At 34.7% G+C, this 25,499-nt stretch overlaps 2 protein-coding genes across 10 annotated transcripts in view; one reads left to right on the top strand and one right to left on the bottom strand.

The window, feature by feature from the left end:
* The window catches only part of LOC138694436 (putative leucine-rich repeat-containing protein DDB_G0290503), a 181,874-nt gene extending 171,165 nt beyond the window's left edge, over window positions 1-10,709 (top strand). For all 5 annotated transcript variants that reach the window (XM_069818136.1, XM_069818133.1, XM_069818135.1 and 2 more), the window contains 4 exons: window positions 2,455-2,629; window positions 2,937-3,144; window positions 5,650-5,923; window positions 8,587-10,709. In XM_069818136.1, coding sequence (XP_069674237.1) covers window positions 2,455-2,629; window positions 2,937-3,144; window positions 5,650-5,923; window positions 8,587-10,173 — 2,244 coding nt within the window. In that variant the 3' untranslated portion in view covers window positions 10,174-10,709. The remainder of the gene's footprint in view (window positions 1-2,454; window positions 2,630-2,936; window positions 3,145-5,649; window positions 5,924-8,586) is intronic.
* LOC138694437 (Golgi-associated PDZ and coiled-coil motif-containing protein-like) overlaps window positions 1-25,499 on the bottom strand; it is a 412,856-nt gene that overhangs the window by 381,337 nt on the left and 6,020 nt on the right. The window lies entirely within an intron of this gene.

Below are 25,499 nucleotides of genomic sequence, written 5' to 3'. Positions count from 1 at the left end.
GCCAACAGGCTTGGAGCTCACATATTTAGTTTCTTTCAGCCTTTGCAAGGACGCGTTTTGCGTACCTTTTAAATTTCTCCTCCCACTTCCCTTTCAATTCAATTCAAAGTCTTTTCTTCTACTTACCTTTCTGAATCTTCATTTTCGAACGAAAACTTGACAAAAAATAAATACGAACATTTGGAACCATGCATTTGACTGTGTGTTACCAGATATTCACCAAACATCGTTAAGGAAAGTTTTTCCCGCTACATTTCACACTGAGTAAATGGAAATATGATTATAACAAAAATTTAGTTTATTTACAAAACGTTCAAGACTTATTTGTAACATTTTATTTATATAAGTAATTAAGTCTATTGCTTTGTTAATTCAGTTTCTAAGAAATAAAAAAATGGTGTGACAACTGCAATTATTATAGGAATAGATCATTTCAAAATGCAAGAACTTCCCAGTAGATCACAAAATATTCCAAGTTGCCTGTTCCTGCCATATGGCACTCCAAAACAATCTCCATTATCATCTCATCTCACTGCGGATGTAACATCGACTAGTCTGCAATGGGACATGCTGGGTAATGACTTTGTCGGTAAATGAGTGTACACAACTGGTTTTCATATGAGAGAAGATGAACAGTTAAGTACAGTTCAAAACAAACTTTGACAGCCTCGTTTCCTAGAAATGGCAAATAAGCCTACCTTTTTCAACAATTTATTTAAAGGGACTGACCCTCAGACCGACAAAGGAACAGTAGTAACAGACTCTCATTAAGATAAAATGCGGCACTGACAAGTATCTAACATTCTAACCCAAGACAAATTTCTCAGTTTCTATCGGTCAGTGTTTGTATGTGCAGTGCAGTGATCGACTGAAACAATGTCTTCCGTCTTTTGACCGTGGTTAAGTGGTACAGAAGTTTGCAAGGCAAGAAAAGAAGAGAAAAATTCAAATCCTGGCCCTTCGTCTCAAAGAATTCCTACAAATAATGATTCAGACTCTGGTCCTTCATTTCAGAAGATCCCTATAAAGAAAAAGGGCCTTGTTATTGGTCAATGAGTGAAATTGTGGACATACACTGTGAAGATGTCGAAAAAAGTTAAACATTTTCTGTGTTCCATAGTTGATAATGGTGGTGTTTTAATAAATAATAATTTAAAATAATGACTTAACTACGGATGCGACAGGTGTAGAAATTGCCACGGTAAAGAAACTTTCATCCATCAATCACGACAAGTATCAGATTCCGACTAAAGAACACAAGATGACTCAATTTTCTTCTGACTGAAAGGCTTAGATCACACAGTTATACTGAAAATGTATAATTTTTTAAACTGTACTAAACTGTTTCTGTATTATCCTGCTAATTTCTTTTTCATGTTTCCATTCTTTCTCTATAAACGGTTTGTGTTTTAAGTTTACTTATTTTTAGTCTTTACATGTACTTTCTTATTTTTGCCCGTAATAAATTTTAATTCCTAAATAACATGGTCTTAACAATTGAAGGGTTCATAACGTATTAGCAAAATATATGGCAACTCTGTAAAATCCGATGTTTGGCACGTCAAAACAGCTTTTAGACAGTGTGATGGGGCAAGGACGTTAAAGCTTGTCCCAAAGTGTACCCACCATTAGTACAAAAAAAAACTATTACTAAAAATGGAATTACTGACACTGACAAATCAGTAAAGTATATGACTGCTGGAAGAACTAGAAAGTCAAGTTGGCAGTGTTATGTAGGTAAGTTACGAATACTAAGATTCAGATATACTCTTATTTTATCACAATTCGACTTTATTTTCTAGTTGTAATCTTTTTAGTATGATCTAGTTTGATGTGAATGTTGTGCAACATCAATAAACCACATGTTGTTGAACTGCCAGCAAGCTTATAAACACCAGAGCACACAGGAACCAAGGAGATAGAGCTACTGTCTTTTCTTTCTGAACTTCGGCAGTAAGAAGTGGTGTGGTAATTACCAGAGTCAGTCGGTTTTATCAGTAGGTTAATGTTGTAGGAGTCTGAATGCACTTCATAGTCATTTTGGAACTTATGAAGGGATTAAAAACCATGTCTTTGCGCGAGTTTGAAACCAGACTCTTTCAACTCATCTAGCCTACTAACAGAGGCAACTCAGTTTCTAAACTAAATCCAGTACAATAATGTTGCTGTTTTCCAATGACTCAATATTGTTTTATACCATTGTGCTTTTAGCACAAACCTCGTAGATCTTGCATTCTGTACTGTAGTAGATAAAATGTGCATTAAGGAGAGGTTTTGTTTAAGTCTCTTTGCATATGTATCTCTATTAAGATATTTCAACTTTCTGTCTACTGGTCTTCCTACTTTTGGCTGTTGTATATATGAATTTTTATTGAAGTAAACGTCATAATGTAATTTTCTTGAAGTGTCTACTATATCAAGTTCATTGGTTAAGTTCGTCTTATCCTTCACCAGGCAAATAACATGTATAATGACATGTGGCGACGCACTCAGCTACTAGAGGGACTTGTAAAGGATTCTATGTCCTTATCAAATGCAACAAGAAGAGAATTGCAAGAGGGAATACGATCTATTGCCCTCCAGATGGGACGACGAGGTCTGTTTCAATCCGACCGAGATAGGCAAGAGGGTAAATGCTTTTTTATCATTACAGTGCTGAGATTGAAATAATGTATGTTTCTGAAAATCTGTCATTCTTCAGATTTTTGTGTATTTATACTACTTAATATGAAGAGAAGCATTTTACACTTAAATTTAATAATTCATAACACAAAGGACTAATATTAGTTAAATAATATGTTTAGATGTATAGATATGGTATATCTTTCTATATAACTGTTAGGTAGTATACAAATACATTCAATTTTTAAACTGTAAATTATCAGTAAAATTAAAATAATTAAGACTGACCATAAAAAACAAAATATTGATTGCAGGAACAGTAGACATAGCTCTAGATACAATGGGCTTGGTTCAAAGAAGACTGAGTGAGCTTGGAAGAAAATTTGATTCTAACTTCCAAATGCTGATGCTTGCACAAAACTTATTTCTTGAGAGTTGTCATCGCATCCAATTAGACGAACCACAACTTGAGACTAAGATAACTAAAGTGCTGGAGAGAATATTGGGCGCTATCACTAACAGGTAACACTACAATTCTCAGTTCAATGTGATACTCACTCAGTAAGTCCAGGATTCAATTGCTATGAAATTTAGCAGAGTATACTATCTTCAAGTATGCTTCATTCTCATCACATAATCTCACTGACAGTGAGTAATACTGACCATACAAAAGTGTTATTACGTAAATAAAATCATTCCTAACCATTCCTCCTCTTTCTCTACATGTCTGCTTAATAGTCTGTCCTAGTTAAAAATATTAGGCCCTATGCTTAATATCGAAAAAATATATATATGAAAAATCGTAGATCTTAAAAGTTACAATTCTCCATGAATAAGATTCCATACATCTCATTTTTCCAGACATTTCCTCAGTTTAAATGTTGAAGGAACTGTTTGGCCAGGAGTTTTAAGAATTATTCTTTTGCCAGAAATTTACCATTAAATAATATTATTTAATGTATTTCACAAAAGTAATACTAATAAAAAAAAATAAAATATTTCAGACATTTCTATTGCATGTCTTCAAATGAATATTAACAATCAATGCTCATGAGTTCATGAATATATTGACAACTACATTTTGGGTTCATCAATACTTTGAAAAGCAAATCAAGCAGGTTCTGCAGGAGGACTGGCTTATGACTTGGCTTTTCGAGGTCTCAACCCAGGACAGGTCCGTACACTTAGGCATGCTTTGGCCCATTGTGCACCCTACATACGCGATGATTTCCAAATCCGACAGGTGACCTGAGTAGCATTCGTGAATCCGATGCTGACAGGTGGGCCATCCTACCTCAGTCCCTGATAGAGCCAGGTCCCACTTCGTGGACGAGTAGCCTAATTAGCCTCATGAGCCCAGAGCCCTTCCTGATCAGCCGACACAGACAGGTGGACCACCCTGCTTCAGCTCCTGATAGAACCAGGTCCCATCCACACACAAGTAGACTGATAAGCCCGAGGGGCCTGGAGCCCTAAGCCCTTCCTATATCAGCATCAGAAGCCTGTACTAGCCCCCAAGACTTCACCCAGCCTAAAATTATTCCAGTTGGAATAATTTTATTATTATGGAATTGAATATTTCATTTTGGTTCAATTTTATTATGCTTGATGGCTAATGCTTCCATTTTTTTTTTCTTGTCCCGTAATTTTTAATGTTTATTTTAAGAGTAAGTTTGAATTATATATGGGTATAATAAATAGGATTGCAATAGATATTTCAAATGAGAGCTGAAATGAGGGGCAGGTTGAGTGTGTTGGTGGTGTAATAGAGGGAAATGGGATTACCCCAAGAAAAACTCTCTGCAATGTCTTATTTGTCCATCACAAATTCCATCACAACTTGACCGGGGATCAAATACAGGCCATCTGGATGAAAACAACAGCACCAGGAGGAGGATTAACAGACCATTATACGACACCACCAAACACACTATCTTTGTTAGGTAATGAAAACAGACTTCATCTGCATCAATCAGTTCATTTCATGTCTTGAATAATGAAAATAGAATTATTGACAGAATCATCCACAATTTCATCATGTGTCATTCACATTTCTATCCAAGTTTAGACATTTTGATGCACAGAAACACATTATTATTACAAAAATAATATTACCTATGCAAGTATGTATACATACTGCAGCCACAACAGATTACAACAATAGTACACAATTAATAAATAAACGCTCAAATTGAAAAATCTGATGAAGTAGGTCTATTGTATTTTTTTGGATAAATATTATGGACGATATTTTTAGTGATTTTTTTAGGATTACTCAAAGTCCTGTCACACTATCGCTGTTATTTTGCATTTTGTGTTAACTTTACTAAATATAACACGTCATTCATACCCAAACATAACAAGAAGGTTAAAAAAAAAATGTAATTTCGGTTTATACATTTTTCACACTTAAATTATCTGTTCTTTCCTTCAAACCCCCTAAAAAAGTACAAATGAAATTTTACAGTATATGTAATTCACTGGAGAAAAATAGTGAATTAAAATATAAAAACGATATCATTATTACGGTATTAAAACACACATTAAAAATCGTGTTTAAACCATACATGTTTCAGGACCTGCAGTCCTATCTTCAGTGGTCATCTGTAACGAAATACAGATGACCGCTGAAGATAGGACCACATGTCCTGAAACATGTATGATCTAAACATGATTTTTGCTGGGTAACTTTCGGTGTTGAATCCCAGACTCAATTCACCGGCATTATCACCTTCATCTCATTCAGACACTAAATAACCTAAGATGCTGATAAAACATCGTAAAATAACCCATTAAAAAACCTTATTTTTAATGTGTGTTTTAATACTGTATTAATTATATTGTTTTTATATTTTGTGTGTTTTAATACTGTAATAATTATATTGTTTTTATATTTTAATCAATTGAATGAAAACACTGTCGAATCAAGACTAGGTTTTAGCATGTCTGTTACAAGCATGTCTAATGCTAAAAATAATGAACACTGATACTTAATAAAATGTCTATTACATAAAACCACATTCACAGGAGCATGAACACTGACCATGAAATACAAGAACTGCAGGAACTGCTGAAGAGTCACACCACCCATTTGACACAAGGCCTGGAGCAGACGACCAAGTCAGTGTTCCAAGCTTCTGAACAAAGCAATGAAGACAGCAAACTGCTACAGATAGCCATTGCTGGGATCAAGGACCAACTCCTCGAGAGCAGCAAGATTATGGAAGAGGCTATTTCAGACATCAGGGATGAAAAATCAACTACTACCGAGAAGCTTTACAATATTGCAACAAGTTTACAGGTAAAACTGACAATTTTAACATTACAGGAAATATAAGAAATTGTCCTTAGTGCTTTCACATTCAAATCCAGTGAATTGGAACAAAAGTACACTACTCGAAAATAAATTTACTCATTTCTTTAGACATTCATGACTTTAGTGTTCTTCGTAACAATTACGAAATGAAAATGAAAATCTCCCCATGCACCTCAATTCATGGCCATGAATGTCTAAATAAGCGACTAAATTTATTTTTTGAGCAGTGTATGTTCCACAATTCTCTTTAGAAAAATCTTAAATTGGTAGTTCCATAATGTAGATTTATGACATGTTAAAATAAGCCGCATCTCGTCTATTAAAAGTTCAACTAATTTTTTGAGTAGACAAATAGTTTAGGTAAACATCTATAGTTCACTGACATAACTGCTCATAAATAAATTTACTTACTCATAGCTTTTAAGGAATCCGCAGGTTCATTGCCACCCTCACATAAGCCTACCATCGGTCCCTATCCTGTGCAAGATTAATCCAGTCTCTATCATCATATCCCACCTCCCTCAAATCTATTTCAATATTATCCTCCCATCTACGTCTCAGCCTCCCCAAAGGTATTTTTCCCTTTGGCTCCCAACTAACACTCCATATGCATTTCTGGATTCGCCCATACGTGCTACATGCCCTGTCCATCTCAACGTCTGGATTTAATATTTTTAATTAGCCTATGTCAGGTGAAGAATACAATGCGTGCAGTTCTACATTGTGCAACTTTCTCCATTCTCCTATAACTTCATCCATCCTAGTCTAGCCACAAATATTTTCCTAAGCACCTTATTCTCAAACACTCTTAACTCTGTTCTTCTCTCAAAGTGAGAGTCCAAGTTTCACAGTCATACAGAACAACCAATAATATAACTTTTATAAATTCTAACTTTCAAATTTTTTGATAGCAGACTAGATGACAAAAACTTCTCAACTAAATAATAACAGGCATTTCCCATATTTATTCTGCGTTTAATTTCCTCCCAACTATCATTGACTTTTGTAACTGTTGCTCCAAGACATTTTAATTTTTTCACCTCTTCGAAGGATGAATCTCCAATTTTTATATTTCCATTTTGTACAATATTCTGGCCACGAGACATAATCATATACTTTGTCTTTTCGGAATTTACTTCCAAACCTATCGTTTTACTTGCTTCAAGTAAAGTTTCCGTGTTTTCCCTAATCATTTGTGGATTTTTTCTAATATAGTCACGTCATTCGCATAGACAAGAAGCTGATGTAACTAACCCATTCAACTCCAAACCTTCTCTGCTATCCCGAACTTTCTAATGGCATATTCTAGAGCGAAGTTAAAAGTAAAGGTGATAGTACATCTCCTTGCTTTATCCCGTAGTGAATTGGAAAAGCATCAGATAGAAACTGGCCTATACGGACACTGCTGTACGTTTCACTGAGACACATTTTAATTAATCGAACTCATAAATAAATTTACAACACCAAAACATAGAGTATACCATAAATTACGCCCAATACATGAAGATGATCATAAAAATTACATTTACATTTCTAAAATGTTAATTGGCTACGAAAAAATTGATGTAGTCATAATTCTGCACATTAGATCAACAACAATGACAAATTTTCTAAAAGCTAGAAAAAAACAAGTTCCGCATAAAAAACAAAGTACAAATTTTCATATGAATTTGTTATGGATTATAAAAAGGAGAATTAACTCCAACCATCACAATAATTCAGCAGTGGAACATTAAAATTCAAGACGGAAAAATTCATTGAAAGATTTAAAGTTAATTGCTGATCTATCTCGAAAATCTGCTGTGGCCATGTTGAGAATGGCTTGTACGTCGGTAAACACCTTAATTGATTCAGTTATTGACTTCTCCTACATGTCTGTTATGCACAAAGAAAGAGGATATAGGCATGGAACACCTGGCAATTGCAGATATACTGAGAATTTTGTGGATCTTACATCCAAATACTGGAAAGCAAGAAGAACAATAAGTTCATTCTTAAACTGCAAACCCAACATTCCCCAATATTTTCCATTTTCTGGAAGTGAAAAAATCCTGCAGATTGAAAGAGACGATAGGGTACATTACATAATAATAAAAAAAAACCTACATTACATTTTGTGATTAAATGCACGGTTAATTAGAAAATTAAGTTGGAAATTTCGACAGTCTGGCAACATTGCCACTAACACAGTGCTCTTTCTTCTTGCAATACAGATGTAAGAGATCAACGAACTCAGGTCTGTCTCTCTAGGTGAACTTCCCTCTCTGACTACAATGTTGCAATCTGTTCACATTGTTTGTTGGCTTGAAATTAGTGGTTTTTTAATTAAATTTACACGAAAATCGTCATCACTATTGAAATACACCAAAGGGATAAATGATTCTTTATTAGATTTTTCTATCGATATGGACAAAAACCGTGATCCAATTCACAACACTTACCGAATAAGAGGGTGTTAAAATTGGGGGGGGGGGGACTTTTTTTCTGAGAAAACTATGAACTTTCCACCAATATGGTACTGGTATTTAACTTTTTTATTATATATAATATGAGCTATTCGCACTGAAAATCTGCAGAGTTATTTCACTTCCACCCTGTATATACACACACATACACAAATATTTTAATATTTCATTTCTTACTTGCAGGAACTGCAGGATTCTGTTTCTGAACTCTCAACCACCAATGTGGCAGCCAAACATGATGCAGAGAAATACAGAGATGATGTTATGGAGTGTCCAGAGAGTGAACAAATTGCAGTGGAAATTATAGATGAGCTACAAAGGAAAGGTATCACATTCACACAGATAACAGCAAACAGAAGTGGAACAACTCAGATTGGCAAAAGAAAAACCATGGACAGTGATGACAGATACTTCTTTGGAGGTGAAGACGGATTTGGAGAGGAACCTACAGAAGATACAGATGAAACAGAATCAGCACAGTTTCGCACTTTCAAATCAAATGAGAGTATGTCTGAGGAAGAAAATTCTGAGGATGAAAACTTCCTGGAAGGTACAAGACTTCAGACATCTGTTACAGGCATAAATCTCCCAACAAATGCATCCACTTTTCAAAGACAGCATCGATTTGATTTGCAAGCAAACAAAAGTTCTTCCACAAATAAAACTTCTAAATCCCCAGAAGTTACAATTCAGATAATTCCTCACAATGTAGATTTACAATCAGCACGCAATGGTCAGAACCAATTATTTGGTCTTGGTTTACATCAATTTGCTGCTATAATACAGGATTCAGATGTCAATGGTAGTGGACAAAGATCACAACCAATGCTTACAATCGTTCATGCGATTTCTCAAAATGGTGAAAATAATACTGAAATTTTACAAAGGAATTTAGACAACTCGGACACAGAAGTTCATGAACGTATTAAACCAAATGTGAACGCCTCGCTGCCTAGTGAATTACATTATATTAATGGTACATTTGCATACAATCAGTCTGAAAATTCTGATTTGTCTCTCAAAGATCATGGAAATGGATTCGTATCTACAGGAAGTGATCCAGATCTGAAAAGTAATGTAACAGAATCCAATAACCAAGTTTCTGTAGGTATTCCACAAATTCCAGCAACATCTTTGCTAATTATAAGACAGGAAGAAAGTAATGACACAGCAGAAGGAAGAAACAGAAGCATAGACGAAATATCTCAAAATATTGTTCTATCCCCTAATATAACAGACAATGCTCAAAATGGCCAAAAACAAAGCAGCAGACAAGACACAATAATTTCAACAAACACATCAAATGTAGCAAATATAACTCATCCAGAAAATGTAACGGAGACACAAATTCCAGAACTTCTTAAAAGGCTGATGGAACTTTATAACAAACAAGAAAATAATCAAACACTTGGAGATTTCTGGAAGAATTTGCTAGAAAAAAGGCAATTTGAACAAAATGGCACACACATAGCTAAGTACGGAGGCAATATGACACAAAACAATACTAGTAATCAAGAAGAAATAAGAAGGAAGCAGTCTTCAACTGCATTATTTAACATCGACTTTCAAACTATACAAAATCTGGTGTCTGCACTCAACAAAACTGAAGATGGAACTTACGAAATTCAACGACAACAATATCTCAGTAGATTACAAGAGCTTGCTATGGATTTGGTCAACAGGAATGAAGATTCTGTTTTGTCTACCAATGTAACTGATAGAAAACCAGACATTTCTTCAGCAGAAAGGAATTCTCAACAATTAGACTAGTGAAAGCTGTTATATATGAAAGATTTGTTGTTGTTGACGATCTGTTACACTCAGGAGGAATCCACTACTTCAGTGATACAAAACTGTTTTATGCGAAAAGATTTGAAAGAATTCTTATTTTTTACTGTGATAAATATTCTTAAATATATCGGAACATTGATGAAAATAAATGGTCAATATAGTTACAACACTACTTAATTGTAGTCCTTGACAACTATAGAAAATTTTATAATATTACAAATTTGATTGAATTATATAGGCCTACAGAAACAATAATACAAAGTTAACCACAAACAAAGTACCTCTCATAGCACTTCAATGTCTATAAATGTTTCTTTGATTTGCGCGATTGCTTTATAATTATTATCCACAGCTTTGTAAGAAAAGATGATAGAAGAAAGCAATGAAAATCTTCACTTATGTATTGTATCACTACAAACATGAACTGTGCTGTAAATGTTTATACCGTTTTCGTGAAAAACAAAATAAAAACTGTCCTTTTTAATTGATGTACAATAAAAACTGTGTTTCTAGTACTCCCAAATACTGGTTATTGTCATAACAAAGTGACTGTAATTTAAACATAGCATTTTCCAATGGTAATAGGGATCTACTTCTGCAAAAATGAGGTAACAGTGGTTTTAGTAAATTATGATACATTACAGAAACATTATGCAAGGATTTAATAATAAAAATTGGTTGAATCTACGAGAGCCTGAGGGCAATACAGACAACCTCTTCTAATGACAGTCAGACTTTTTTACTTCTTAATATATTATGTACAATTTTTTTTAACATGCTGTGTTCACAATTATGTATACAGTATTTTCCATGAAGGTCAGCTTCATTGCAATATTATGGGGAGAGATAATGAGCACAGAATGTTGCTATTAAAAATTAATATTTTGGGTATCGAGGAAGTGTTTTGTTCCTACTGTTATGAAAACCTGCAGGTGATTCTGGTGGAAGCAGTTCATTTTACTACTATATACTTACGTAATTTTACTTGTGTACCTGATCTCACTTTAGAAAAAAGGGCAAATTTGCAACCTTGTCTTTGGAACAATAAAATGACCTATTTTCAACTTTTACCATCAGATTACAATTTTCTCTTTACTCAACATTCAATGACTAAACAGAGAAGAACAGAAACGACTTCCATCTACCCATTCATGGACAAATAAAAAATTATTTCTATCACATTATTCCTATCACTTGGCCATTTTCAAAGCTTAAACTTACATGTTTAACTCACTATACAATTGTGTGTTTCAGAGGTACTGTAATTTTTAAACATCAATAGTACTTTAATAATAATAATAATAACAATAATAATAATAATAATAATAATAATAATAATAATAATATTATCACCTGAGGTCAAGTGATTACTATAACATTAATTAGTATCAAAATCTGTAGCCAATAATGACTGATTTTTAAGGACAATAAAAATCCTCAGCACATTTCCTTCCAAACATAAGAAAAGCCAGATATCTCCTACAGGCCTAATATATTTATAGCGCAAAAATAGACCTTGTCCCTCAGTGAATGGATTGCAGGTAAATTTTAATGGTTATTTCTTATACATCTTGATTACACAACTTTTAACACTGTATCACTTCGGAATATGTATGGTAAGACTTCCCTGTGTTAAATTTCAACGTACCTTGTTTACATGTTTCGATCTATTTATGGGTCATCTTCAAAACTGGTCGTTGTTGGTCTTGGTGCCACTTGTTCTGTTTCCTGTAAGGGTGTGTTCCTGTGGTATAGTGTAGAGTCAAAGAGTGTGTGTGTGTTTTGAAGCTGAGTTGTGTGTTGAGAATTTCGTTGGAGTGTGTTTTTGTGTGTCTGTATATTTCATATTGTTCTAGTGTGTTTAGTTTCTGGCTTTTACTACACATCCAACCAAAAAGCCAGATACTAAACACACTAGAACAATATGAAATATACAGACACACAAAAATACACTCCAACGAAATTCTCAACACACAACTCAACTTCAAAACACACACACTCTTTGACTCTACACTATACCACAGGAACACACCCTCACAGGAAACAGAACAAGTGGCACCAAGACCAACAACGACCAGTTCTGAAGATGACCCATAAATAGATCGAAACATGTAAATGAGGTACGTTGAAATTTAACACAGGAAAGTCTTACCATACATATTCCGGAGGTTATTCCTTGTCAAGGTTAAAAATTTAACTCACCTAATCATCCTATCACTGGAGGAAATGAATTCTACCTATTAGGTGAGCCTGAACTTCCAAGATACAATTAAACTCTTGTCAGGCTAGCAGAACGCCTAGAAAGGCTCTAGATGCTGACAATATCTGATGGCACAAGAAAGCTACCCAAAACATCCTAACTACACATCATTAGACTTAATCCTTATCAATTTTGTTGTTCAATACTTTCAATAATAATAACCAACTTATACTAATTTTCCAAAGCAATCGTAATAAATGTATTATTGTACTAAGAAAGAAAGCAATTCCAGTTTTCGAAATTTGTTATACAAGCAATATCAGAATTTTTTTGAACATGTTTTAACTATTTCCCATTAATTATAGTTTATTGCTGTATTATATTTTATTATGTAAAACAAATACATACAGATACAGACAAAAAATTCAAACATTGTAGAAATAAAAAAAAAGCTCCTTATTAATTTTATTATTTTATATATTGTTTTATGTTTTTGGCAGACAAATTCAAAAGGGGAAAAAAGTGAAATACAGTACAACACTTGATCACACATGAAGAATTAAAAAAATACCAGAAGTCAAAAAGAAGAAGTGTAGTAACAGAATCAGCAAAGAGGATATTGAAACAAACTCTGGCATTCAGACTCCTTCGTTAATTCCGAGTGGATTCCCAAATGTACACTGAATCAATTTGAATAGGAAGAAGAAGGAATGCAAAAGGAGCACAAAGTGAAAGCAGTAACTTACAGTATTTACTCGCACAATTTCCCTTGTATACTAATTCTCTCCTCAGGGTTTTAGGACAAACTTTTTCAAAATTTTATTTTCCTCATGCAATCCTCCCCACTTACATTAAAAAAATAATTGGACACCCCTTTTTCTTTTAAGAGAGTCTTTTGTGAAGATTCGAAATATCGTAAAAATTCGTACTGGTATGGAAAACTCAAAGTCATTATCCATCCCTTCTACAGTGAAAAAATGCCGACTCTTCTGATGACACAGAAGATGATCTGAATTTGTCTGATGACAATAATGGAGTATAAAATACATGGACGTTCATTAATTCATTACGTAATTAATAAGTTAATTTTGATATCAATATCTTACATAAGAAGATTAGCACCATAATCAAGGTCAGGATACCTGCAATAGAACTAACATACAGTGTTAGAAAGAAAAGCTGCAAAACTACCCATAATAATTACTCAAACTATATATACAGGGTGGGTTAAAAGTCGCTTTCCCCAACACTTCCTTACATTTAATTACATTCAATTTACATTTGACTACACATTCCTTTACAGATTTTGTTCAAAATGGGGACCATGTTTCTCGATACACAATTCACAATATTTAAACACTGATTTACAGATGGCAGAACATAACTCACGATTTTCATCCATTTTCACGAATGACGTTCGATCATCTGTCGCAACTGATGCAGACCCTATGGTTTCTAAGTAAAAACATCATTTTTCAGAATACCTCACAGCGAAAAATCACATGGCATCAGGTTGTATGATCTAGGTGGCCATTCTGCTGTGTCACGACGACCAATCCATTCATGGAATTGCTGGTTAAAGAAGTTCCTCACTCTCACAAGTCACACCAAAATGAGGTGGTGCTCCATCCTCTTGTCATATCAACTGCATTTCGAAAAAACGAGGGCTATTTCATCAGAAAAGCAGTTGTCAACCCACCACTTATTACACCAGCTATTCCTTTATTCAAGTTATGACATCTGTATATGTGTACAAGTATGAAACCTAAGAACGAATACTGGAGAAAGCGACTTTTGAGCCACCTTGTATGTATATCCAGTTATTCAGTATTGAACGTAAAGTTGATTAGTAAGTGTCTACATGAATTGTTTGATGTTATTTATAATTTATGCCTATTCTGTTCTCGACAGACATATATTTTGTTGTTTTCGCATAATGTTCTCCAATAGATTTTTGCTACTAAATTTTATTTAAAAAAATGGGGAAAATTACGTGAGTAAATGTGGTAAATGAAAATGAGGAGAAGACAGAAAACATGAAAGGAGAAAGGATGGACTGACTTGATTTAAAATATTGTTAATTAATAGCCCTTCATTGTTAAGAATTTTAGTCCTAGCTACAACTGTTTTAAACTGGAGACTCTACTCTGAGGCAATAAAATAATGAATGGCAATTATGGGTTAATAATAAAATGGAAATGATTGGCAAAATCTGTAGTCATTTTGTCAACCACAAATCTCAGAGCTTCTGTCAGAGTTCAATCTTTGCTCATTCCAGTAACAACCAGCTGCACGAGCTTGTGTTTATTTAAATTATAAGGTAACTACTTAACATCGGAGTTTATAAGTTATATGGTGATGTGTTTATTTAGAAAATTGAAATGTATTACTGTAGACTTGACATTAATAGAAGGAATGTACAAAAAAAATAATCCCCTGGAGACAATCAGTATCTGCTGATAGTGATAAAGTCCTGTTCTGTCTGCTTTTTAATTCGTTTATTTTATGACAATCAACTATGATGGTTACCTAGCATGACTGAAATGAAGGTAATTTTCTTAATTGGTTATTTTACGGCACTTTTTTCAACTGCTATGATTATCTACAGTCTATACAAAACTAGAAAGGTATTGATAGTTCTCTTTCGCACACATGGGAAGGGAACGACATTGTGAAGTTGTGGAGTAGTGCAGTGCGGCTCTTTGTGCCGCCTGTCTACCGTGTCAGAACTAAGCAGTTGACACGAAATTGTAAACTCATAAATTTGTATCATACGATAGTTTTTGATCAGGCTAATAATAATAATAATAATAATAATAATAATAATAATAATAATAATAATAATAATAATAATAATAATAATAATAATAATAAAACGTATGAATGAATGCGAATATGGTACATAGCATAGACAATAAATATACATAGTGTGTAAATGATAAGTTCTCTCCATTAATACCATACGACCATTGATTATTTTATACTTGAAACCTAAATTCTTTAAGACAGTGTGCAGAGAAGAAATACTGTCGTAGAAAAAAATATGCATCTCGAAGCGAAGTTTGCAGTTTTTTTAACGTAGGATGCTCCTTCCATCTGTAATATAAATATACATATTGCCAGATTGCATCCTTCTGAAAGGTATCTAAATTTATCACCTGCCTTTACACTTTCCTTTTCTTTCCCAGGGTTTCAAATCAGGAAGGTCCATCCTCTTGCCCATTCAATTAAAATTTCTCCTTTCCTATTTTGAGATACCTTTGTAGTACTGTACTGCTGTACAGGAATAAGAGGCCTGCCATTGTATCTTCTTTCACGAAATAGTCCCGCACATTACAAACCATTTCTCTCGCCTGACTTGTAAGAGGAGCACCTTTTCCATTACTTCTAGACCTCTTGCTGTCCCTTGTAGCACTTTCTCTCTCTGAGCCTGTGGTTCGTTTTGTGCCATTAATTGTAGGAGTGATGCCTTGTGACATCATATAAGTGAATCACACGGACACTATAAATCACGTTACAAATACACTTACACCTAAAGTAAATTTAAAATTAAACTCAAACTAATTCTACCTTCATCAACAACAAATATTTACGAAAACAATAGCCACGACAGAACACCAATACTTGCTGTAACACAGTAACGAAGATTCAACACTTCCAAACAAAGTAACTGACTACCACAAGCTCGCTGCAAAACAGTCGGCAACATCAGCCTATTGCCATGGTCTCTGATTGGCTAGTTTGAGCAGATGCCATGGTGATGCTTTGAAGCTGTTGAACTGTCAATAACTTTCTAGTTTTGTATAGACTATAGCATCTGAGTGAGATGAAGATGATAATGAGTCCAGTGCCTAAAGTTACCCAGCATTTGCTCTTAATGGGTTGAAAGAAACCCCCCAAAAAGACCTCAACAACCAGGATTTGAATCTGGGCCCGCTTGTTTCACAGTCAGACATGATAACTGTTATACCACAGTGATGGACTTCTGCCTCTTCTTACAAAATGAAACTTCATTAAGCTGTTAATAAGCAGCATGCAAAGACAGCTCTAATATAAGGCAAACAAAATATCCATTTAGGCCTTCATTGTCAGGTGAGTCTTGCACAATGTGTGTAGTGTGATTCATAGAGTAAAAATCTATATGGTCCAATTCCCATTCTGAGATATTGTGACCCCTGGCCTATTCAATTTTTGTTTACAATGTTATCAATCAGTGCTGGCTTACCATCAGGCAAGCAGAGTCATTATTACATACTGTCTAAATGATAAATATCCAAAAAGAAACTTTTATTTCTAGAAAATTGGTTTATTACACATACATCTGGTTTCTACAATTACAAAAGATCTTTCAAGATTTTTAACACACACACATTTTAAAAGTTTAATATGGGCTCCCCTTGTGGCATGACAAACATCCAGACGACAATCAGCTTTAGTCCACGTGCTTTATGTTAGTGTTCAAATATTGATCTTGACCTGTTACAGAAGCTCTAATATAATCTCAAATGAGAAATGTCTAATTAGGTGGCGATCTATGAAGTTATAGAATTGGCTCTCTTCTAACAAATAATCCCTTTTCTGCAGCTACAGTAACCACAACATGCTTGAAGAGATTTGGGTTGAAATCAATTGTTCACATGTCTGTCATGGGTGCAGTTCATATCACAATTCATTTAAGTCATCTGAGTTCAGAAAAGAACTTCAAGGCCTTCTTCGTTTTGTAAGGTTGTAAATCTAGGATGCGTATTTATAATAAACTCATTCTGAAATACAAATCTTTCCTCTTGAATACCAAACAGTCGCACTATGTAGAAAAAGCTACCCTTCCTTTTGTTTATGTACTGTCAAACCGGGCTACTTGGACCCTTAATGTGTTACTTGAACCTAGAAGAAAAAAATGTTTACTTACCACTGGAGTAACTTAGGTGAAAATATTTGTACAGATGAAAGTTTGCAGAGAAAAAAACCACAACTTTCGACACCAAACTGTTATTTTACATCGACGAAAACATTTTTTTCTTCTGGGTTCAAATAACACCTTAAGGGTCCAAGTAGACCACTTTTACGATATATTTATACTTTCTTCTGGATAAAAGTTGATTTTACATTTCTAGTATTTTATGCGTCCCGTGCTGTGGCATTGTGGTCTAAGGCATCCTATCTAGGACTCATGTTACAGAATGCGCACTGGTTCAGGTCCTCATGGGGGAAGAAATTTTCTCATGAAATTTCGGCCAGTGTATGGGATCGGTGCCCACCCAGATCGTGATGCACTTGGGGAGCTATGATAGGTAGCGAAATCTGGTTACGAAAACCAGCTATAATGGCTGGGGGGATCATCGTGCCAAGCACATACCTCCATTCTGATTGGATGATCGTTCACCTCTAATTTAGCATGTGCAGATGAGGCCAGCAGCCGGCTGGTCAGTCATGGTCCTTCATGATCTGTCGAGTCTCGGATTATTATTATTATTATTATTATTATTATTATTATTATTTACTTACTTATTGGCTTTTAAGGAACCCGGAGGTTCATTGCCGCCCTCACATAAGCCCGCCAATGATCCCTATCCTGAGCAAGATTAATCCACTCTCTACCATCATATCCCACCTCCCTCAAATCCATTTTAATATTATCTTCCCATCTACGTCTCGGCCCCCAAAGGTCTTTTTCCTGCCGGCCTCCCAACTAACACTCTATATGCATTTCTGGATTCGCCCATACATGCTACATGCCCTGCCCATCTCAAGAGTCTGGATTTAATGTTCCTAATTATGTCAGGTGAAGAATACAATGTGTGCAGCTCTGCGTTGTGTAACTTTCTCCATTCTCCTGTAACTTCATCCCTCTTAGCCCCAAATATTTTCCTAAGAACCTTATTCTCAAACACCCTTAATCTCTGTTCCTCTCTCAAAGTGAGAGTCCAAGTTTCACAACCATATAGAACAACCGGTAATATAGCTGTTTTATAAATTCTAACTTTCAGATTTTTTGACAGCAGACCAGATGACAAAAGCTTCTCAACCGAATAATAACAGGCATTTCCCATATTTATTCTGTGTTTAATTTCCTCCTGAGTGTCATTTCTATTTGTTACTGTTGCTCCAAGATATTTGAATTTTTCCACCTCTTCGAAGGATAAATCTCCAATTTTTATATTTACATTTCGTGCAATATTCTGGTCACGAGACATAATCATATACTTAGTCTTTTCGGGATTTACTTCCAACCCTATCGCTTTACTTGCTTCAAGTAGAATTTCCGTGTTTTCCCTAATCGTTTGTGGATTTTCTCCTAACATATTCACGTCATCCGCATAGACAAGAAGCTGATGTAACCCGTTCAATTCCAAACCCTCTGTGTTATCCTGAACTTTCCTAATGGCATATTCTAGAGCGAAGTTAAAAAGTACAGGTGACAATGCATCTCCCTGCTTTAGGCCGCAGTGAATTGGAAAAGCATCAGATAGAAACTGGCCTGTAAGTTCCACTAAGACACATTTTAATTAATCGAACTAGTTTCTTGGGAATACCAAATTCAATTAGAATATCATATAAAACTTCTCTCTTAACCGAGTCATACGCCTTTTTGAAATCTATGAATAACTGATGTAATGTACCCTTATACTGCCATTTTTTCTCCAATATCTGTCGAATACAAAAAATCTGATCAATAGTCTATCTATTACGCCTAAAACCACACTGATAATCCCCAATAATTTCATCTACATATGGAGTTAATCTTCTCAAAAGGATATTCGACAAAATTTTATACGACGTCAACAAAAGTGATATTCCTCGAAAGTTACAACAGTTAGTCTTCTCCCCCTTCTTAAAAATAGGTACGATTATAGACTCCTTCCATTGTTCTGGTATAATTTCCTTTTCCCAAATTGCAAGTACAAGTTTATAAATTTCGCTAGATAATGCGCTTCCACCCTCTTGTATTAATTCAGCTGGAATTTGATCAATACCTGGAGACTTGTACTTTTTCAGATTTTCTATTGCAATTTCGACTTCAGAAAGTGTGGGTTCCGGTATAAATGGCTCAGCAGTTTGTATTTGAATTTCGTCCCGATCATTTCTATTTGGTCTATGTATATTTAGTAGTTGCCCAAAATATTTCTTCCATCTGTTCAAGATTGAATGGGAGTCTGCAAGCAAGTCACCATTCTCATCCTTGCCTGATATCCGTTTTTAAATTCCTTTATACCCTTATATAAATCTCGAATGTTTTTATTCTTACTATTGGTTTCTATCTCATTCAGTTTTTCCTTCAAGTACTCTCTCTTTTTATTCCTAAGTGTACGACTTGCTTCCCATCTTTCATTGAAATAATTATCTCTATTCTCCTCAATTGGATCCTGTAAGAATTTCAATTTTGCCTGTTTCCTTCTATCTACTACAATGGAACAATCTTCATCAAACCATGGTTTCTTTTTCTTAGTTTCATGATAGCCTATGCTCTGCTCAGCTGCAATTTTGATATTATCTCGGATATTGTCCCACGCGCTATTAACATCTAACTCTTCCTTAGCTTCGTCGGAATTTGCTAAAGCAGCAAACCTATTTGAAATTTCAACCTGATAACGTTGCTTAGTTTCGTCGTCCTTTAATTTCAGAATATTGAATCTACTAATATTAGCTTGTTGCTCTACTTGCTTAGCTACTGATAGTCTTTCTCTTAATTCTCCAATTACCAAATAATGGTCAGAATTACAGTCTGTCCCCCTGAAAGTTCGAATGTCTATTATACTAGTATGTCTCCGTTTATCTATCAAGATGTGATCTATTTGGTTGTGTGTCATTCCATCTGGAGAAGTCCAAGTATATTTATGTATATCCTTATGGGGAAATGTTGTACTCTTGACAATTAAATTTTTTGATGTGGCAAAGTTGACTAACCTAACTCCATTGTCATTACTACTTATGTGTAGGCTCTCTTTTCCTACTTTAGCGTTGAAATCCCCCAATAAAACTTTCATGTGATATCTAGGCAAATGATCAAAAGTGTGTTCCAATTCCTCATAGAAGCTATCCTTTATATTTTCGTCTTTCTCTTCTGTAGGGGCGTGAGCATTTATAACTATGATATCGCACCATCTACCCTTAAGTATTAAATACGATAACCTGTCACTGATAAATTCGACCTTTTTTACTGCTGATTTTATTCTTTTATGTACAAAGAATCCTGTTCCTAATTGGACAATACAACAAGTAATCGCCTACTTGTGATATGCCATTCCCATCTAACCTAACCTCTTGTACTCCCACAAAGTCTATTCTAAATCTAGCTAGTTCTTTTGCTACTAATGTTACTCCTCCTGTTCTATAAAGACTAGTTACGTTCCATGTACCAAATCTCAAAACCTTATTCCTTTGCTGTGGTCGTGCCAGAGAATCAGTCCCATCCCGAGGCTTATTTGAAGGATTCGTAACAAGCTGTTTTTTACGGCGATGGGTTGTTAGCCCTTCGCCCAACCCCCAAGCTGGAGGACCACCCCTTATCGGCTGTCCACGACTGCTTATTCAATATATTCGCAGCTACCCTCCATATCTGGAGGCCGTCTCCTCTATCCGCAACCTGAGGACGCGCCATGCCGTGGTGATAGGGACCCACAATACATAGGATTATTATTATAACTATTATTTTTATTATTATTATCTTATACAAAGAAAATATTAATGTTCCATTACTGTTTTTACTTCAATGCAAGACATTTGTTAGAACAGTGTTGTAGTGTTATGACAACAATTTAGATGAGATTAGAGAAATTCTCAGAAAATTATTTTCGTCAGTGCTTGTACCGTAATCACTGTTATGGTACATAAAGCAAACATGATAATGGTGTTTGTTTTGGAGTCAGTACTGACACCACTTGTGTTTTATAAGCTGGCGACTACTGTGAAATTTGAATGAGCATTACACGTGCAACTCTCGAGGTTGTAAGCAAGAGAGCAAGGAAAAAGAAAAGCAAAAACAACAACAATTTGATGAGGTAGAAATTTTCCGGAAAAATATAGGTAGTAGAACATTCTTTCATTTTGGAAAATTTTTCATTTTATATCATTGTGCAGGGTAAAAGAATGGAATGATCATGTGAATAGACTGAATGGTGAATTGATGAAGACTAAACAGAATGAAGCTGATAGGAAAACGTAATTTTAAAAGATGATTGCAGAAATGAATGGAAGGTTAGACTTCAATGTAAACACATACTCCATGAAATGAGATTTAACTGTGATAAATGCTAATAAGACTAATACAGGACGAAGAATAATTTTCCTTCAGTTCAGTACATACCTGTCTTTTATGCTGCTGCTCCTGCTGTTGCAACAATGCACACAAAATCTAACAATATGATAATTTTCTTGGCTCTACTTACATTTAAATACTGATAACGAATTTTGTTGTATACTGTACTAGTTTTCTCAAATTAGGCTAAGCTATCAGTGCTTATTAATCTACAACAATTCTAATTCAAACTTCAGTGATGGAGACAAACTCTTGGTAATGATCCAGCAGATAGTCGTCCTTGTTGGTCTAGCAAATAACATGTAGGATCCGAAGTTAGTATGTTCAAACCCAGCAAAGGGTGATACAATCCTTAGCATGTCTTTCTACTGTAGGGAAGTAAACCCGGAAGGGACGTGGATGTTCATGCCTTTAAACAAACTCTATTCCTGCAAAGCACTCCAGGCAAAATATTTTGGCTATTTCATGCCCAGTTAAATTTCGACAATGAATAACTTTCACCGTTAAAAACATTGTTAACCCTTAAGTACTATCGACTGTCTGCTAGACTGCTCCCTGTTTCCCTTCTTCTTCATTTATCTTATCTTCAAGCCAATTCCTCCATTGCTTTGTCTACCTTTCAGTTTGAATGAGACCTGCATCATGAGAAGGTAAGGCGGATTATCTCAATTTTTTCTCAAGTGATATTCAGTTCAGTTTGTTTGAAGCGGTCTCACAGATGTACTACAGTCTAGTAATACAATCACGAAGCTCAATATTTAATAAATATGCATCCATAGATAGTTGCTAACCACCAGGATCGCTACTATCACCTCATCACAGAACCTTTCCCTAGCAGACAATAAAATGTATACTTTCGATATCGTGTCTTTTGAAAAAATTAACATCTTCCTTCCATTATTGAAATATGAAATACATAAGGTTTATATATTATTTTCATAAAGTATATATTATATTTTCACCTTCCTAGATCCAGAAGCGTATACTGGTTAAAGGGTTTGGGCTACCGCTGACCCTATTATTACACAAAATATATCTAACAATTACTTTAATTTTAATTACTATGGTAAAACTAATAATACAAAATTATTACATTATGTTATATTATAAACTTTTTCTTTTGTAATTTCCTTGGGCTACTGCCGGTAGCCCCGGTAGCCTGCAAAATACGCCCCTGCCTAGATCTATCAGAAGAAGGATAATTCTTACCTGTTTTTCTTACAATTTATAGTACTACCGGTACAAACGTCTCCTTGTCCCATATTATTATTCAAATCATTGTATTTTAGCCATTTACAGTTTTTACAACTGATAACGAACATTTCACAGTTTACACAACTTTTCATAACAATGCGAAATACAGCACAGTCAATGCCTTTTCGATCTAGACCAGGCTGTAATGTATGTTCAGGTTTTCTATTTCAGTGCATGGAGCTCAGTGAAATATTATAACTTTATTGCGTATCATTGCTAAGTGTTATTTAATGTAATGTGTCCATAAGTTCCATTTACTTCTTGTTGCATAATATGTTGCAGAAATAATTACAAAACTGTGTTATTTTAATGTGAAGAGAATTTTACATGTTAACATAATCTGTTCGCATCAACATTTTAAATTTAGAATGGAAGCTATTTTGAGATATAATAAAAAAGAATTTATATTGTGATTTTAATTTAGCACATCTACCTTCCTTAATTGTAGACAGAAAATTTACCATACCTCTCCTATAAAATTGGTGCACGTGCGATTGTGTTACTTCGTCTCTTAGGTAGTAGATAAATACAATAATTCAATACTCAATTGTAGTATTCAAATACAGACAAATTGAATGTGTGGGGTATCATACCTGGCATTATGCTTAATTATAATGTATAAATGCAAATATTGAAGTGCTGGTACAGTAAACATAACCTATAATTTCAACATATCTAAATATCCATGCGGTGCAACTGAAAATTATTGAATCATGCATAAATGAATGTACAATAATTTCGCAATATTTAATCGAAATAAAGGCAGGTAGGCCTATTACACATACGAACAACGTAATTTTCACCCCAAAAATAATATTACACCTTAACTCGCAAGTGAATTATGTCTGAAGTGTCTCATAATCATTGTTTTCAATTTTATTAATGCAATTACACTACATTTTAGAGAAATATATATCATTCTTTATGCATTCCAACTAATTTATATGGTTGAAACACTGCCCTTCATGATCGGGTTAGCGAGTCACATGGTCTGCCTTACAGTCTGTATAGATCATGATGGCAGTGGCACAGTCTATTGTTCCTAGTACTCACAGCACTCCAAGCAACTACCAACTATTGCGAGAAATGCAAAAAACCATCCCAAGCTTCGTGACTGTATATACTAGACTGTGGATGTACTAGAGTAGTCGATTGCGTGTATTTCACATACATTTTTTCTTATTTCTTTTAATGTTTCGGATTGTTGTGTGGTATAACTAATAACTATCATCTCTACATGTAAACAAGGCGGAAAAATCAGAACCTTCTAGGTATACTGGGGACAGAACATCTAGAAGCTTGGAGACCGTTACTTTTACTGTCCGACCACCCCCTCCTCCCGCACTAGCAGGTATATGGTACCATTCAGCTGCAAAACATTTTCTGAACAGACGTTATTGTATTGTGAGAGCGCAGCTGGATCAGTGAAAGTAGATGGTCAACGTTTTCAGTTTGTAGTGCAACGAACAATTCTGCTGTGTGTGGGTTCTTCTGTAGTGACGTCACTGAAGCCTCTAGTTGTTCTGTCCCAGGTATAACGTGGTTTCCAAGTTTGAAGAGAAAAAAACTTATATCCACGCTCTCGATGTGGAGTTCCTACTTGCTTGGAGGGCTCCAGGAAAATTTGTGCGAAGTGTTTGCGTGAAGATTGAATGGTCCTATGAAGGAATGTGCAGTGTTATAAAAATTTTGTGCTCTTTAATTTTTGGAAAACTGGAGAATGAAAAGAATTTTTGTGTGAGATCATGCGTATTTGCTTGCTTTCCGCACAAAACCAATATGCGGTAAGTGTGAAATACCACATTCAGTATTCCCAACGTAACACACATAAGAATTTCCCTCTTCTTACCGCTTAAGCGCCATATTCATTTTACTGCTTTAGGCTTTTAACATATTATTTTTAGAGTCGTTTAACATAGCAATAATTATAAATTGGAAACTTACCACTGCAATTTCGCCTAAATTGCACTGTTAATTATTGTTTTTAAATATTTGCAAAAATTAAGTAAACTCTACAACACCACAAAAGTTACTGCATTTGTAATGCAAGTAACATTAAGGAAGCCGTGAAAAAATCAACAAGATTCCAGATGCCGATGTTATTACTGCAATATGTTATATAAATAATATTGTTAAAATATTAAAATGAAAAATAAATCATTACATAACCTTACCGTTTGTTTTAAGTTCGCATTTATAGACTGGGGGAAAAAAAAGACAGACGTATATCACGGCCTGCTAGAATATAGTAAACACAGAAAACATTTTATAGCAACAATGTTGAAGATAGATATTTTAGTTTTTAAAAGTTGCCGTCATTGAACAGAAACCAAGATGGAGATTTCATTGCAACTAATTAGAAATTCCTCTTTCAGGTATGTAATAAACGATCTTCGCACAAAATAATGTACGATACACGAGCGGTATGTTTGTTTTCATGTTCTCGGAAATTAAAAAAGCTCAACTATGTTTCGCTTTTTCAATCTTTTCCTCGAACAAGAAAACATCAACATACCGCTCTTGTAATGCATATTACTATTTTATACAGTAAACATTTTCCATTTCATAATGTTGAAATGTAGTAAATATTAACAT

Source organism: Periplaneta americana, chromosome 2, assembly GCF_040183065.1.
Source record: "Periplaneta americana isolate PAMFEO1 chromosome 2, P.americana_PAMFEO1_priV1, whole genome shotgun sequence".
NCBI lineage: Eukaryota > Metazoa > Arthropoda > Insecta > Blattodea > Blattidae > Periplaneta > Periplaneta americana.
The sequence above is the reverse complement of the archived record's forward strand: the minus strand, read 5'-3'. Positions and strand labels throughout refer to the sequence as shown.